The sequence below is a fragment of the Miniopterus schreibersii genome, assembly GCF_964146895.1.
Source record: "Miniopterus schreibersii genome assembly, chromosome: 8".
In the NCBI taxonomy this organism is placed as follows: Eukaryota; Metazoa; Chordata; class Mammalia; order Chiroptera; family Miniopteridae; genus Miniopterus; species Miniopterus schreibersii.
In genome coordinates, this window is record NC_138109.1 from 25291325 (window position 1) to 25308762 (window position 17438).

A 17438-nucleotide genomic window follows, 5' to 3' on the forward strand; every position below is an offset into this window, starting at 1 on the left:
CCTCTTTTCCAGGCCTTAGGAAGAGAGGACAGGCCTGTGCCTTTGGGATGCCACCCCTCGTTTCTCAGTGACAACTGGAAGAGTAGCTGCTTGGCCTGCTGCCTTTGGCCAGGTCCCAGCTGTAGGAGCTTCTCTGAGAGACTAGTTTGCTTACTTTCTATTTATTTGTCAAAAATCTGAATTCCTCTTTAAAACAAAGGATACACTAGGTTAAAAAATGTGTTTCTAGCCCGGCCAGGCCTGGCTCAGCGGTTGAGCGTCAACCTAGGATCCAGGCGATCGGGGTTCAATTCCTGGTCAGGGCACATGCCCGGGTTGCAGGCTCCATCCCCAGTCGGAGGCACGCAGGAGGCAGCCGATCAATGACTCTCTCATTGATATTTCTATATCTCTCTCTTCCTCTCCTTTCCTTTCTCTGAAATCAATAAAGACATATTTATTTTTTAAATATATCTAGTTTTTAAATATATCTTTATTGATTTCAGAGAGAGGAAAGGAGAGGGAGGGAGAGAGAGAAATAGAAACATCAATGATGAGAGAGTCATTGATCGAGCCTGCAACCCCGGCATGTGCCCTGACCGGGAATCGAACCCCGATCACCTGGATCCTAGGTTGACGCTCAACCACTGAGCCACACCCGGCCAGGCAAGATATAATTTTTTAAAGAGTGTTTCTAGAGCAGAATTCAGAGTCAGGCCTTCCTTTGTCACCTGTCTTAATTGCCAGTCACTAGTTAGGTCTTGTCCCTATTTCCCTAAGGATGAAATGGGACATTTCTTTTCACCAGAGGCATAGACAGCCCCTCCCCACCACCCACAAGAGTTTTGGTGGTTTGTACCTCGAAGTATAACGATTGGGTCCCACTGGCCCTTTCTGTTTGGTCTTGTTCACAGTCCTTTCCCTGCTGCTCTTCTCTCCTTGCCTCTGGGTTGAGAAATGAAGAAGAGTGGGCCTGTGGAATGCTGCGAGTACCATTCCCCAGTCAAAAGAGCCCCTTTTCCCTCTCGGGACAGTACTGAACCAGGGCATCAAGCATCTCCTTGAATTTTCCTAATGAATCTTAGACATACAGTATCCTGCCCCCTCCCACCCTCCCCTGTGGCCCCCAGTAAGCAGACATTTCCATGCCCTCATGGGCGTCTCCCCACATTATCAGCAGCCTCTCTGGCCCTACCCTCATCCTCTCACTGGTAGGGAAAGGCCTGGTCTCCACCTCTGCACTGAGCACTGCTCACACTTCCCCTTAAAGCAGCAGTTACCGTGGATAGAGCCCTGCCCCGCAGTCTCAACCTGGACTCCAGTCCCATCCTTGCCACTTACTCACCATGGTGCCCTGAGCAGGTCCTTCCCTCTCTGCACCTGTCTCCTCTCCTGCAAAACGATTCCACGTGAAACAGATGGAGTCTGATAACCGTAATCCTTCACCCTGCTGACCTGCCGCATCGTCTTGTCCCTCTTCCTTTTCTGCAGCACCAGCCGGCTGCGGGCCATGGCCATCCTTGGAACAGAGGGTCGGAGCTCCTTCTCCTGCCCCAAAACCAAGACTGATGGGAGCCCCAAGGTAACACATCGTCATGTACCTTCCCCGACACTGAAATCAGTGATGCCCCAGACACCAGTGTCACTAAGCCTGAGTTATTTCCTCAAGGCCAGAGGTCAGGGACCCTGGGTGATGACTGAGGTTGTTGATCCCAGCCTGACACCATTAAAGTCACCCACCCAAGAGACTTCTTCCCTGCTGATCTGAAGCCGGTGAACCCCCAACTCTGCCCTGAAGCCATCTTTTTTTCTTTCTTCAGAGCACTGGTTCTCTGGTTACCACCTACCACCTCCAGCGGGCACTGCCCGGAGGCATCATCCTCATGGAGCTGGCTTTCCAGGTTAGCAGGGGGAACATTGAGTGGGGAGAGCCAGACCCACCTGTCTCTTGTCCTCCTGACCTCATCTTCACCCTCTCTCCAGGGCTGTTACTTCTGTGTCAAACAGTTTGCCCTGGAATGTTCCCGAATCCCCATGGGGCAAGCCGTCAACTCTCAGGTAAGTAGTAGGGATGGGAATATGGGGTCTCAGGCGTGGTCCATGCATCCCTGGTGTGCTGTAGCCAGTAAAAGTGATGCATGGACAGTCTGGCTTAGGAATGATCTGGTGCTGTGGGCTGGCCAGGTCAGTGACCATTCTGGTGACCACCAATGTCACTCTGCAGGTGGTCCGGAGCTGTATTCAGCTGTAGCATGAGGGCAGCAGGCAGTCCAGCCCAGTGGCTGGTCTGGCTCCGGTCACTCGGCACTGACAGCCTAGCACTGTGGTCATTCCATAATCATAGATGGTTAAACAGTGCAGACATTTGAGCATAGTGAGTAATGACACATGGGTAGGTCAGTGCCATGGGCAGCCTGGCCTAATCTAGAGCTGGCGATAGCCTGGCATTGTCAGTAGGCTAATTTAGAATGTGGACTAGAGCTCCCACCCACACAGCATACCTGTCACTTAGTTGTTATTTATGCCTGTCTGTCTGCCTCAAGGCAGGGCCCCTGTACCCTGTGAGGGCCAAGCACTCAGGAGTTCTCAGATGAGAGAAGTTCGAGTGAGGTCAGGGATGTGAAACCCTCTGTACTTCAGTGAGTTCAGCTCTGTCAGTTGCCCCACATATCACGTGAAGGCTTGTGCCTTCCTTGTACCTCTCGTTTAGTTTCTTAGAGATCAGGATCTGCCTGGGCCCAGTCTGTCACCCTTCAGCACAGACAACATAGACTCTCCTACCTGGATAGCTCATATCCTGCCCATAGACTGTTGCCCTTGACTTGGGTGTGGATGCCTAGACCAGTCGTCACAGGTTAATGTGATCCAGAAAAGCTTGGTGACTGTGCAGGAACCTACTTGAGCCTGAATGCTCAGAAGAGTGCTGTGGACAGGCAGGTGCTCTTTCACACTGGGCTGTAGTATTGGTGTGAAGGAGCTACCCTCATTATTCTCTCGAGCTTCCAGAAGTCCTGGCTTCCCTGCCCCCTGATCTCCATCCAGCTTGGCTTATTGCCTCTACATATCTAATCTCTAACCCTACTTAGATTTCCAAATTGCTTTATTATTGTTATTTATTAAGTGCTTAGTATATGTACTAAGTGAAGAGGAGTTTTGTTTCTACTGTACAAGTCAGGAAACATGGAGGTTCAGTAATTTGCCCTAGGGCACAGAGCTAGTTGGGGGCAGTACTGACACTGAGGCTCATCCTTGGTTACTGAAGTTTTTCACACTGCCTCTAACTTTATAGAGACCTTTACTTTATCTTCATGGTAGATAGGAAACTAAAGCAGACAGATTGTGACTTACCCAAGATCAAAGAGCTTCTTCTACAGTCATTTCTTTCCTACTAACTCCTCTGCCCAGGGCCCCCAAGGAAGTGCTCAGGTAGATTCTGCCATTCTGGCACCACAGATCCAGTTGTTAACACACTTTCAGTAATGGTGGTTTCCACCAGGAAAAGCATCAGCTCAATCTCTCTGCCATCCTTCCTTCCTTCCTTCATTCACAGATCAGTTAGAGGAGGCCCAGCCTGGCCTCGCCTTGTCAAGATGTCCCAGACCAAGCTTTACCAATGAGAAGTTAGCCAGGTTTGAGGATCAGGGAGAGCAGCATCCAGGCAAAGAGAACAGCAGGTATAGAAGGATAGAGAGAATATGTGATGTACTTGGAAAGAGTGAGTACTTTGATGGGAAAATAAAGCTGGAGAGATGGGAAGGGGCCCACAAAATCTTTCTAATAGTAAGTAAGTATATATCTGACCTACCCTGACCACCCTGTTTAAAATGGCAACTGCTTTACTTCTTGATTTTCCATAACACTGTCTTCTACTGTGTACTCACTCTAATGTTTATTGTCTTATCTCCCCACTACTCAAATGTAAGCTTGAGGGCAGAGATTTGTTGTCCAGTGTGTCCCCTGCACCTAAAATGTACTAGGTAGGCTCTCAGCAAGTATTTGTTGCATCAGTGAATCTGTGCCAGACTTTAGTGGAACCTGGGCTACAGAGTAAAAAGTCCCGTCTCTCAAAATGGTCAGTTTCATGTAAACAGGGTTATGATACAGTATGAAAAAGAATATAACGAGGAGGGCTTCCCAGAGCTGTCTGGCAGAGGGGGCCCACAGCAACAGGATGAATCTTGAGCTGTCTTTCCCATGCAAGAGGAGGGAAATGGGAATGTGCTGGGCAGCCTGGGCTACCGTGTCCTAACCCAGCCCCTGCCACCTCCCCAGCTGTCCATGCTGTTCACTGAGGAGTGCGACAAGGTGCGGGACCTGATGCACGTGCACTCATTCAGCTATGACTTTCACCTGCGCCTCGTGCACCAGCACGTGCTGGGCGCCCACCTGGTGCTGCGGCACGGCTACCACCTCACCACCTTCCTGCGGCACTTCCTGGCCCACCACCCTGATGGGCCCCACTTTGGTCGTAATCACATCTACCAAGGTTGGTGCCCAAGGGCAAGCCAGTGAACCTGAAAGAGAATCGGCCACAAGCTGTGGGCCGGTGGGACCATTTCCCGGGGCCAGACCTCGTCTTTCTATCCCATATTAATTGTCTCATATCACTTGGACCCTGTCCCCATATCTCTGTCCTAACTTCTTCACAGTCTGTTTCCTACCAAAGTTTAGATCCTATGTCGTGTACCCTGCCCTGTCTGTCCTGAGCCACTTTGTCCCATCTCAGTGTTCCACAGGCAGGGCCAGTCTACCTGTCAGTCAGAGTCCTGGGGACTCCTAATTCCCCAATCTACTAGATCAGTGTGTCTAGCCCAGGCTCACTAATTCCTGTAACTTGCCCCTTAGGGACCCTGGAGCTCCCCACACCACTCATTGCCGCCCACCAGCTGTACAATTATGTGGCTGACCATGCCAGCTCCTACCACATGAAGCCATTGCGAATGGCCCGGCCAGGGGGCCCAGAACACAATGAATATGCCCTGGTGTCAGCATGGCATAGGTAAGGAGGAAAGGGGACACCAGCATGTTCTCTGGTGGAACTGTGGTCAGGGCCATCCTTGCAGTAGGGAGACCTGTCTTTTCTTGGGCAGAAGGGGTGAGGTTGACTTCACTGAAATCTCGGGGTTGACATCTCATCCCCACTGCACAGCTCTGGCTCCTACCTGGACTCTGAGGGACTTCGTCACCAGGATGACTTTGATGTGTCTCTGCTTGTCTGTCATTGTGCTGCACCTTTTGAGGAGCAAGGAGAGGCTGAGCGGCATGTTCTGCGGTCAGCAGATCCCCCACCTTGAACATGCCCATTGCCCAGCCTGCCCCCTGCCCTTGCTATGTGTCTCCTGCTATAACCACCACATTCTTGCCCCCTCCCCACCCCAGGCTGCAGTTCTTTGTGGTGCTCACCAGCCAGCGAGAGCTTTTTCCCAGACTAACTGCTGACTTGCGCCGGTTCCGGAAGCCACCCAGACTTCCCCCTGAGCCAGAGGCTCCTGGGAGCTCAGCTAGTAGCCCTAGGGAGGCCTCAGGGTTTGGTCTGGCCCCTGGCCCCACTCCTCTGTTCCCCCCACTGGCTGCAGAGGTGGGTGTGGCACGGGCCCGGCTGGCTCAGCTGGTGCGGCTAGCTGGAGGGCACTGCCGCCGGGATACCCTCTGGAAGCGCCTCTTCTTGCTGGAGCCACCAGGGCCTGATCGACTGCGGCTAGGGGGGCGCTTGGCCCTGGCTGAGCTGGAGGAGCTCCTAGAAGCAGTCCATGCCAAATCCATTGCGGACATTGACCCCCAGCTGGTAAGGAACTGTGGGTTTCAGAAGGGGCTGAGATGGATGTTAGGAATTCCACGGGCATCCAGGGTGGAGGGTGCAAGGGTGGCTCTGGGACAGCAGATCCAGGCCTCTGGACCCTCCCCAGGACTGCTTCCTGTCTATGACGGTCTCCTGGTACCAGAGCCTGATCAAGGTTCTCCTGAGCCGCTTTCCCCAGAGCTGTCGCCATTTCCAGAGCCCAGACTTGGGAACTCAGTACCTGGTAAGTTCCTTCGACCCTCCTCTGGAAAGGGACACTCACCAGAAATCCTCATTGGAGTAATGACAGGTGTCTCCCTCAGAGAACCCCAGCCTGACCAAGCTCTGCTCTAGAGAGGCCTAGACTGCTCAGATACAACATGTAAAAACCCTCTGAGCACTGAGTACAAAGCTGTAAAAGCACAAACCTTCCTTGGCTGGAGATCCTGAGGGCCAAGTTCTGGAACCTCATCGGTGGTTGGTCTTAGAGGCTGCAGTCCCAGAAAGGACTTCTTGGGCTTTAAAGCTTTATTTCCGCCACAGTGCAGCCCTCACACAGCTGTACCAGCATGACCTGGGAGCGTACCAAAGTGCACTCAGGCCCCTCCAAACCCACTGACTCAGAATCTGCTTTTAGCCAGATCCATAGGTGACTGGTGTACACAGTAGAGGTTGAATGCACTGCTGAGAAGGACAGTAGAGAAGAGCCGTGGTGGTAGACACACGCATGGGGGGATTAAGAGGCTAGAGAGATGGGCCCAATGAGAGCAGTGGTCCAGGAAAGGAAACATTCAATGGAAGACTTCACCAGAAAAAGTAGGAGTTGGTTGGTGGTGATACAGGTCCTACAACCTAGTACTGATGGGGAATATTAGGTTAGGTCTTCTGAAGGGTCATCCAGAGAAGCCAGGGTCCCTTAGGGTAAGGCTGCAGTACTGTGGATGGCTGTGCACAGATGAGGGGGCTCCTGGAGGTGGTGGGAGTGCTAATCAGGAATGAGCTTGGGAAGGGTGATGAGTTGAGTCTGAGGTCCATAAGGACCTACTAGGACCACAGTTTAGAAGGATCATGTGGACATAAGGGATTGAAACTCAGGAGAGAGATCTGGGTAGCATCTGTATGAACAGGTGGTCCCTGCAGCCCTGGGAATGCAAGAGATCACCTGGGAGAAACTGCAAAACTGAGCCTCAGGGGCAGAGAGATGTGGGGATGGTCCAGGGGAGGTCAGAGAGATAAAGACCTGGGACAGGACAGGAGGCAAGGAGAGGTCCTATCAGGGGCAGAGAACTCCCCTTCGTTGTTGGGCTGCAGTACCAGCTGTGTGCAGGGCTGCTAGACTTCAGGAACCTTCCAGTCACGCGCCCTCCCCTTGACTTGGATGAGGCTGGACAGGCTGACCAGGGTCCAGTGAGGATGAAGACAGGTTCAGTTTGGAGATGAGGTTCTGGGTGACTGTGGAGTACAGATGGGGTCTGGTGTAGTGACGGAAGCAGTCCTTCTTCAGACTGGTCCCACCCACTCCCAGGTTGCCCTCCAGGTCTGTGCTTCCTCAAGTGAGACAAACCTCACTCCCCATCTCATTTTGTCTTTTGCTGCAGGTTGTGCTAAATCAGAAGTTCACTGACTGTTTTGTGCTAGTGTTTCTGGATTCCCACTTGGGAAAGACGGTGAGAACGGGGGGGGGGGGGGGGGAAGGGGGGTCTTTGTGTCAGCCTGGTGGGAGGCTGTACCCCAAATGTTCTACTCCAGAGCTTGCTGAGGTTGGGATGCCTACCCTGCCTTCCTCTCACCAGTGTACTCCCACTGTGTTCCCCAGTCTCTCACAGTGGTTTTCCGAGAGCCCTTCCCAGTACAGCCTCAGGACAGTGAGAGTCCCCCTGCCCAGCTGGTCTCCACCTACCATCACCTTGAGTCTGTCATCAACACAGCCTGTTTCACCCTCTGGACCCGTCTCCTCTAAGGAATGGACCACTGAGTGTCACTGTTCCTCGAATCGTGATCTGTAAGATTACCCACGTGAAGCAGGACTGACCGGCCCTTCTGTGCCCAGCATGAGCCTAGACACTGAGGGATACCAAAGCCTTTGTGCATTTACCTGGGGAGTCTGCAGCCCAGCCTGGCAACAGGGACTACCTTCCCTAAATACTCACAGCTGCTTACCAGCCCAGGGTGCTAGTGGGTCAGGTCAACTCCCTGAGGTTCCCATCTCCTCTCAGGCCCCTGGGCCCTTCCAGAAAGGGACTCCATCCTGCTCACGTAGTGGAGTCCAGGAATTCTTCACACCAGGTGGTTAGCACTCACTGGAGAACTCTACCTGAATCCTGCCTCCCTCCTTGAGCTCTTTGGTCTTCATTTCCCCCGGGGCATTATTGCTGGACATTGCCATTGAGAGAAGACACCTTGGTCCAACCCCAGCTCTGCCTCTGAAGCACCTGAGCATGGGCCAGTCCCTTTGCTCTTGGTGTTCCCATCTGTACATGAGAAGGTAGACTTAAAGCTCTCCCTTCTCCACAGCAATGCCGCAGACTGGAAGACTTGAGCATGAGCTGTGTGCCCCTTCTCAACAGGAGGGAAGCGATCCAGAGAAAGTGAAGGGTTAGACACTGTGTCCCCCTGCCCCCAATAACATACGTGTATGAAAATGTTCAGCAGGTTGTCTTTAATTCAGAGGGTACTCAGGATGCTCAACTCACTGCCCCAGAGAAGCATATGGGTGGACTGCAGGGCCTCACTGGCCAGCCTGTGGGCGGCCCCGCCTGTCCCAGTAGGAACGGAGCCAACTCAAGCTCTCCACTGTGTCTCCTGAGGGGAGAAGGAGGCAGTGGCATTTCAACCCATGAGGAGGAAAACGTCTCCTGTTCAATACCTGTCCACGCAATTCTCCCTTCCCCAGGGCAGGCCTGGAGCCTGAGCCCACCCTTTACCTTGAGGCTGGTATTCACAGCCCACAAAGCCTTTGTAGCCTTCGTCTTCCAGCAGTTGGAATAGGTAGGAGAAATTTAGCTCTCCAGGGCTGCCAGGGTCCCCCCGGCCTGGGACCTGTGCCACCTGCACATGCCCTGGGGACAGATGTAGCAGATGTGAGCCCAGGCTCCTGCTGAGGCCTGAGGGACAGATGCAGGAGGCCTGGAGGGGTGGGAGGACAGAAGCAGCACAGCAGATGAGGAAGGAGCAGAGAGAGGGACCCTCTCACCAACAATGGGCAGGAACTCCCGGATGTTTCCTGTCAGATTTCCATCCATGATCTGCCAGTGGAATATGTCCTGGGCAGAGATTACTGCAGTCAGAGACCCCTCAGGCCACACCATTCTTCCCAGGTTCGGAGAACATGGGACCTCTGAGAGCACTCCTTTTTTTCCCACGTACCATTTGTAACTGGAGGTTGGGTCTTCCAACCTTCTGTAAGATGGCTGCCGCTAGGAGAGAAACCAGGAGGGGCGCGTGACCCTCAAGGAGAGCACAAGAATCCAAGGGACAGGAGGCAGCACAGGGCTGGGGTCCTACCCTGCTGGGGCGAGTCCAGGAAGTACTGGGGGTCAGTGATGCGGGTGTTAATGGGCTCCAGCAGTCCCACGAGGTTCTCCTAGCACCATGTTGGATCTGTGAATAGAGCTCTTCCCCCCAGGTTTTCCTCTGTCTTTCAGTCACTGGTCAGTCCCCTCACCAGCCCCTGTCCTAGGCCAGTGCCCAGCCTTATGCCTGGCTGCTCCGCTCTGTGCACCCTCTTCCTTGCACACTCGGATACATTTCATGTAAGTATGTTTGTCTATATGTGTTTCCACTGTCATCTCACCCGAGCCAAAACCCCAGCTGCGTGCCTCAGGTTCTCCAGAAAAACTGTCTCCATTTCACCCCTGACTGCTGCCCGATCAGCACCCTGGGGTACTCGGCCGGCCATCAGGTGAATCCTGTGAGGGAAAATGGGACTGGAGGGGACCGTGGAGTCCATTCCAGAAACAGGGCCTTTGCTCCCTCAGCTCCCCATGTGCACCTCTTCCAGCTGCCCTTCTACCATGCCAACCCTCCCATCCCTCCAGGTCTCTAGTCCATACCACCTGGCCCTGACGCTCAGGCCTCAGGCGGCTCAGGCCAAGCCCTGTCCCGCAGTCCTGAGGGCCTCAGAGACCAGTCCCTCACTTAGCCCCTCCTGTACTTTCAACCTCTCCTTTCCAGTGACCCTTCTCCTCAGCCTATAACATGCTTAAGTCTCACCTATTAGAAATTATTTGGACCCTTCTTGAGAATTCCATGCTGCTTGTCTCTACTTCTTCTTAGCTTCTTCCCCTAATTTCTGTATCCCCTCTTGCACCAATAACAACCCCTTGTTGCCAGTTCCTTCTCAGCCTATTTAGAGCTACAGGATTTGACATTTATTTGATCAGCCCCACTTTGAGCCTTCCACCTCCCATCACCAACTGATCTTTATCAGCCACATCCAGCCCCAACAAGCTACCTCTCCAGCCTCTTGAACTCTGCTGAACACACCAAGCTGCCTCTTGCCCCTGGCCACTGCATCCCTGCCTGGAAAGCTCCTTACATCAAGCCAGTGCTCACTCCTTAAGACCCGGTTCAACATCAGTACCTGTAGGAAGCGGTCTCTGATGAGCCCAGACAGGTGCCTACTCTGCTCCCACCGCCTCCGTGAACTGCCCCATTCTCAAATGCATCCATCCTCCGCTTTCTGTTTACTTTGCTATCTCCCCGGTCAGACTGAGCTCCCAGCATGGGATCCCAGCAGGAGAGAAGCATGAAAGAGTTGCCAACTGAGAATGACACACAACAAATACGAAAGGCAATTTACGAAGCACCAGGACTGCAGGGTGCGGACGTGCCAGTGCGCTCGGCCTCCCACCCCGCGCGGGCGTCCCGGCGCAGCGGGAGGAAAGGACGGTACCTGGGACAGCCCAGAGCCCGGGCGTACAGCACGGCCTGCTCCAGCCCCTCTCGGAAGTCCGCCTGCCTCCCGGGGACGGCCGCCAGCCCCATGTCCCCCTGCTCTCGATCTCCTGCAGCGAGAACGGGCCTCAGCCCCGGGCCCCCGCCGGCCCCCCTCCCGGCCCCGGCCCCGGCCCCGGCCCCGCGCGCACCGGGGGGCGTGTTGATCAGCACCAGCCGCAGCCCCGCTTCCCGCGCCGCGCGCGCCAGCGCCTCCGGCGGCTCCGCGTACGGCCAGGCGACCTCGGCAGCCTCGAAGCCCGAGCTGCCCGCTGCCCGCAACCGCGCGGGGAGGCCGGGGAGCTCGGGGAACAGCCACGACACGTTGGCCGAGAAGCGCAGCTGAGCCATGCCCGGCGGGGAGCTTAGGCGCGGGGCAGAGTCCGCGGCGGCCGGAAGGCGGAAGCGGGGGCGGGGCGGGGCGCGCGGGCGGCGGGGCGGGCGGAGGCGCCGTGCCCGGGCCGGCCGAGCGGGGGCGCGCTGGCCCGCGTCGGGGGCGAGCTGTGTGCGGGCGCCTTTGGTAAGAACAGCCGTGTGCGGTGAAACCTCGGGCAGCGGGAAGCGAAGTGGTTCCGAGGAGAGGCGGCGGGCCGGGGGGCCGGGGGGCCGGGGGGCCGGGGGGCCGGGGGGCCGGGGGGCCGGGGGGCCGGGGGCCGGGCGGCCCGCGCGCAGGCAGGGGGCCGCGGAGCCCGCGCCCCTTCGGCTGCGGTCGGGGGCCTGCCTCCAGGGCCCGGTCAGAATGAAGGAATGCGACTTGAGCGAACACCGAAGTATTTTTCCTCGTTATAAAAACAGCGTTTGTTCGTTACAGAACAAGGGAAAGCTTGTGACCGAATAAAGAACACGTACCACCAGGTATCGCACCGCTCACCCCTTAACTTTCCCTTACAGATGAAAACAATAAATGTGCAGGTTTTTTCTTAGAAAATGTTGACCGTAAGTTATATGTGGTTTTATAGCCTGCTTTTCATTTAATATTATTTTGTGAGCATTTCTCATGCTAAAAAAAAATAAAATTCGTTTTAGTAAATTTGAAGAACTAATTGGCTTTATTAAACAATTCATGCATCAGGCAACATCTCATCTAGCAAGGAGAGATACTCAGGAGTTACACAAGATAGAAGGCCTTTCCCCGCCGGGCTGGCTCAGCCGGTGAGCGTGGACCTAGGAGCCAGGCGACCGGGGTTCGATTCCCCGTCAGGCACATGCCCAGGCTGCGGGCTCCATCCCCAGTCGCGGGCGTGCAGGAGGCAGCCGATCAATGACTCTCTCAGCATGGATGTTTCTATCTCTCTCTCTCCCTCTCCCTTCCTCTCTCTGAAATCAATAAAGATATATTTTAAAAAAAAACAAAAAATGGAAGGCTTTTATAGAAGGGACGGTGGGACAGGGAAGTGTTGACCCTGAGAAAAACATACTTGCCAAAAAGAACTCATCCTTAATTGGGCTCAAATTCGTAACTAGAGTCTAGCAAATTCATAACCAGAGTCTAGCAGTCATTGTTTTGTTTCTGCTGCATTTCAGGGAAAAACCACAGACCCCACTGCCAAGCAGTGTGCTCCTCTCACCTGAATCAACCCTTATAAGAGACCTAGGATCGAAATTCAACCAATAGAACTGAAATTTTCCCCATCCAATCTTAACTAAGCAATCAGAGTGGCTCCATTCCATCAATCAGGACAGTGCTTTTTGCACCAATCAAACTATGATGATTTGAAGTCCTCATTTCCATGAGAACAACCAATCCTGGACTGGTGGTGGGAACTCTTCTCTTTATAATCCAGCTTTCCCTCTGTCTCCCTTGAGTGCACTTTCAGTTTCCAGCGAACACTGCGTTTTCCCCTGCTGAGCTGCAACGCCAGAACTGTAACACCAAAGTGGACTCACAGTCACGCTGTTTCATGATTGAGCTGTCACAGCCGAAGCCGAGTTCTTTCACAATTGAGCTGTTTTCACTGAATAAAGTCTCTCCCTTCACCACACCACAAATTGGAAACTACTATTGGCGTTGAACTGGTGATGATGACCTTTGATTGACCAAAGTCATTAGCAGAAGAAAAATGAAAGTTCCTTGAAGGAAAGTACAAGTTCAGAGTGACCATGACTTATTGGCCTTTTCCGTTGACTGGGCTTGTTGCTGGGCAAGAAGAAAATCTTCCTCCTTCTGGGGTAGTAAAGGAGATACAGCTTCCTCTTGGAGACACAAGGTATGTCTTTTCCTGTTTGGGATAATTGATGAGAAGTGGTAGAGGGTGAGAGCTTTCTCTACAGGCCTTCCCCACACCAGTTTTAACTGTTTCCTTAATGTTTATGCCTGTGTTTTTCAATGTTCTTCAAAACCATTGCATTAGCTGCTCATTGTTCCACACCTAGACAACCCAGAATTTATCATTACTGCTTTGTTGACGGACATTAGAGTTTTTCAATATGTGTGCACATTGTAAAAGCACTTTAATGCACTTCTCAGTTCGATCTCTGCATTGTTTCCTTAGGTTCCTCTTGTACAGATGTTCATTACAGTGTTTGCCTGCCCAAAGTCCTTTACAGTCATGTGCTACATAATGATATTTAGGTCAACGAGGAACCACATATAAGACAGTGGTCCCCTATGATTGTGATGGATTATAGGCAGTAGGTTACTTTGCAATGCTGAAAGAAAATGCTGGACCCAGCTACAATGTTGAATTTACTACTAGCTCTTCGTGATCTGAGGAGGCTCAGCATCCTATCCACCCTCCATGCGCCCCTCTGAAGCTGGGGCCCAGAGCTGGCAAGGGAATAGGGAAGGGGTCTAAGGAGGAGGGGAGCTAGGAGGCCACTGCCCATCCACACTTGCCTGCGTGTCCTTGCACTCATGGGCACAGACTCACTTCCCTTCCCTCCGTTTCTCTTTCTCTCTCTTTCCTCCTAGTCTGAGTCCCCTCTCCCTGGCCTCTCCCCTCCCCCTCTGACTGGGCAGATTCCTAAGGTTGGAATTACAAGGTCGAAAAATAGTAATACGTTTAAATTCTTCATGGCTGTGCTAAATTGCTTTTCAAAATGTTGTACATATATTCTCCAACAGTCCATGAGTAGAAGTCCTCTTGGTCTTCTTTCTGTGCTAGCTTGGTCTATTTTCTGTGCTAGCTTTGACAGAAGGAAGCTTAAAGTGCAACATTAGGAGCACTCGCCCGGCTGGGCGTGGCTCAGCGGTTGAGCGTCAACCTAGGATCCAGGAGATCGGGGTTCGATTCCCGCTCAGGGCACATGCCCGGGTTGCCGGCTGCAGCTGATCAATGACTCTCATCATTGATGTTTCTATCTCTCTCTCTCCCTCTCCTTTCCTCTCTCTGAAATCAATAAAGATATATTTTTTAAAAAAATAGAAAAAAAACATTAGGAGCACTCAACTTCCACTGTCTTCTGTCACTGCTGGCTTCCATGCGGAGGCGGCCCTGTCAGACACCTGGCCGTCAGGCTGGTCTCATAGTGACTCCAAATGCTTGGCAGTTTCCATTTCAATTCCGCCTCTAAGAACAGGCTGCCATCAGCTATGACGGATCACCTGATTTCTTGCCCATTTGAGCTGGCTTTATACTTGGCACTTTGACTTGTCCTGGAACGTGTTTCTTGGGTGTAGTCCAATCAGGATATGACCTCACTGAGGTTAACAGTTTAATCAATCCAAACTTTAACATGTTTACAATCCAATGTTGACCAGAGTACTATCCCAGGGAAGTAATTTCTCTATTAATACGTCACTGTAAATCTCTGAGCGTGAAAATTCTAAGACTTTAAAAGCACCATCATCTGCTGGGGTTTGTAATAGGAACAAAATTTGTCCACCCCCAGTGGTCCACTCCCTCTTTGCTGTATACCCTTTAGGGGAGCAGAGGTGGTGTATGAGCTAGACAGGTATCACTCGCTTTCCCCCTAATTCCCTTAAAACACCTTCATTTAATATAGCAAAACAAAGACAGGAAAACAATGCCCATTAAAATTATTTTTTTTCCATTGCTTTTCAGAGAGAGTAGAAGGAAGAGAAAGAAGAGAGAGAGAGAGAAACATCAATGTGAGAGAGACACATTGACTGGTGGCCTCCTGCACTCGCCCCAGTGGTGGCCGGGGATCTAGCCTGCAACCGAGGTATGTGCCCTTGGCAGGAATTGAACCCGGGACCCTTCAGTCCACAGGCTGACACTCCAACCACTGAGCCAAACTGGCCATCGTGAAAATTATTTCTTTTTATTCACTGTTTGACTGTCTTTATACCACTTTGCCACATAGGCATTACACTAAGTTATTATTACAAATCTTGATTCTTTGCAGTTAACTCTTAACTAAGGAATTTGCACAGGTATGACAATTAGTTAAGGTAGCGATGATTTGTAAATAATTACATGGGTAATGGCTAGAATGTGAGTGTGCAGTTGATCACTGGATTGCACTTGCCAATGAGGTAAAATATATATATATATATTTTAACCCATATGAAATAGGAATAAGAACCTCAGTGAGCCCTGGCCAGTTGTGCTCAGTGGTTAGAGCATTGGCCCGAGGCCTGGGTTCAGTTCCAGCCAAGGGCATGTACCTCAGTTGCAGGCTCAATCCCTGGCCCTAGTTGGGGCACATGCGGAGGCAACCAATGGATGTGTCTCTCTCACATTGATGTTTCTCTCTCTCTCTCTCTCTCTCTCTCTCTCCCCCCATTCCACTCTCTCTGAAAAGCAATGGAAAAAATATCCTTGGGCGAGGATTAATAAAACAAAACCAAAAAACAATGAAATTCTATTTTATACCTCCCAGATTGGCAAAAAAAAATTTTAAAGACAATATCAAATATTGGGTAGAACTGGAAACAACTAGAACATTTATTTATTGGAGATAGAAGTGTAAATCACTCAACCATTTTGGAGGACAATGTGGCATGATCTCTTAAAGCTGGACATTCATGTGCCCTTGATCCAGCAGTTCCTCTCCTAGGTGTATTCCCTGGATAAACTTTTGCACAAGTGTACCAGGAAACAAGTTTAGTGATGTTCATAGCAGCACTATTTATGTAGCAAAAATACGGAACCAACCCAAATCATTCATAGATGAGTCGCGATAAAGCCATACATTGTTGTATATAAAAGTGAGGAGAGAGCTGGTGGCTGAAAGGATAAATTGAGTTTGCTTTTGTATTAGAGTAATACACGAAGAGCCTAGTGATGTTTGGGTCAGATTGAAAACATCGGTGTGAACACAACAAATGGATAAATCTCAGAAACGTAATCTTGAATGAAAGAAGCAAGTCACAGAGAAATAGATTCAGTATGATTCCATTTCTCAGTCGAGCAGGGAAAACCGAACAATATCCTGTGTAAGAGGTCTGTAAGACAAATACATCAGTAAAACTATGAAGGAAAGCCAGTGAGTAATGGTCACAAAATTAGGGTGGTGGTGACCTCTGGACGGGGAGGAGGGTGATATTGGAAACTTCAAAAGCAATGACCATCCCGTCTGTCTTCTACTGGATGCTGTGGTCGTGTATCTTCATTTTATCACTATTCTTTGTGTCTTATATGTTATAAATATCATTTCGTATCTGTTTCATATTTCTAAAAACAGATTTTAAAACCTGTATGTATCACTACCACCTGTTAGCACATTTTTTGTTAACATCCCTGTTGTAGTATCGTCATAATCCCAAGGTTTTTCTACAGACTCAGCTTGTTTATATTAAGCTGTAACTACCACTTTTTAGATTCAACGTGTCACTGCTCAGTCTAGTGGTCTTTTGTTGCATGACCTCAGGACCTCTGGTAGGCAGCCTGTAAAATGGTCCCCAGCGATCTCTACCTCCTGGTCTTCACATCCCCTCCTCTTGAATGTGGGCTGGACCTAGCAACTCATTTCTCACAAATACAGTAGAGCAAAAGTGGCACAGTGTCAGCTCAGAGATGAGTTACCAAAAGGCCGCACCTGTGCCTTAGGCGCCCTCGCTTTCGCTCCCCTGCTCTAAGGAGAACCAGCTGCCGTACTGTGAGCCGCCCTATCGTGAGACCTGCTTGTCAAGGAACTCATGTCTCTGGCCAACAGCCATGTGAGTGAGCTTAGAAGCAGATCAGCTCCTATTGAGCCTTGAGAAGACTGTACCCTGGCCAGCACCTTGATTGCAGTCTTGTGGCAGACAAGGCTTGAGTCAGAGACAGCTGAGCCACACCCGGTTCCTGACCTATGGAAACTTTGATAGTAAATGTTCGTTGTTTCAAGCCATCGAGTTTTTGGGGTAGTTTGTTAGCAGCAACAGATAACTAATAGGGGATCTCTTTGTTCTTCTGGGTGCAGCTCCCTTGTTTGGGGGACTGTGTCACTTTCACCACTTACTCGCCTTAAGATGGAGGGGGAGAGAGTAACCAAAGAATTTATATGCATATATGCACAACCCAAGGACACGGACAATGGTGGGGAGAGGGACTGGGAAGGGGGAAGGAACGGGGGGGGGGGTCATTGGGGAGAAAAAGGGACATCTGTAATACTTTAAACAAAAATAAAAATTATAAAAAAAAAAAAATTAAAAAAAAAAAGATGTAAATGAGTGCTGCCATCTCATGTGCTGCTGTCTTCGGAGACACAGTGACAATCAACAAGTAGGCCCCAGACCCATGATGGACCAGCACGGCAGCTGTTACAGACAGTGTAGGGTGCCGACCCAACATCTGTTCCCTCCTTTCTCCTTCCTGATAGAACCTTACCTCGTGGCAGCGGCCAGCCAGAGAAAATA

The 17438-nt window shown here is 51.3% G+C and overlaps 2 protein-coding genes across 3 annotated transcripts in view; one reads left to right on the forward strand and one right to left on the reverse strand.

Moving 5' to 3' along the window:
• The window catches only part of SZT2 (SZT2 subunit of KICSTOR complex), a 48115-nt gene extending 39710 nt beyond the window's left edge, over positions 1-8405 (forward strand). Inside the window, exons 63-72 of the mRNA XM_081144079.1 lie at positions 1471-1561; positions 1800-1880; positions 1963-2037; positions 4252-4465; positions 4825-4978; positions 5129-5251; positions 5359-5764; positions 5886-6002; positions 7357-7425; positions 7575-8405. Of these exons, the coding sequence (XP_081000205.1) occupies positions 1471-1561; positions 1800-1880; positions 1963-2037; positions 4252-4465; positions 4825-4978; positions 5129-5251; positions 5359-5764; positions 5886-6002; positions 7357-7425; positions 7575-7718 (1474 nt within the window). The 3' untranslated portion in view covers positions 7719-8405. The remainder of the gene's footprint in view (positions 1-1470; positions 1562-1799; positions 1881-1962; positions 2038-4251; positions 4466-4824; positions 4979-5128; positions 5252-5358; positions 5765-5885; positions 6003-7356; positions 7426-7574) is intronic.
• On the reverse strand, positions 8401-11081 carry HYI (hydroxypyruvate isomerase (putative)). Of its 2 annotated transcripts, XM_081144078.1 has the most exons (9): positions 10846-11048; positions 10653-10764; positions 10341-10521; positions 9552-9666; positions 9263-9341; positions 9125-9174; positions 8952-9021; positions 8683-8817; positions 8401-8560 (listed from the first exon to the last, which is right to left on the reverse strand). In XM_081144078.1, exons 3-9 carry the CDS (start codon positions 10505-10507, stop codon positions 8487-8489), a joined length of 690 nt encoding a protein of 229 aa, XP_081000204.1. In that variant the 5' UTR covers positions 10508-10521; positions 10653-10764; positions 10846-11048; the 3' UTR covers positions 8401-8486. The 2 variants fall into 2 exon arrangements, with proteins under 2 accessions (XP_081000204.1, XP_081000203.1); XM_081144077.1 differs by lacking the exon at positions 10341-10521 and having other exon boundaries at positions 10846-11081.
• Between the last annotated feature and the right edge of the window lie 6357 nt (positions 11082-17438).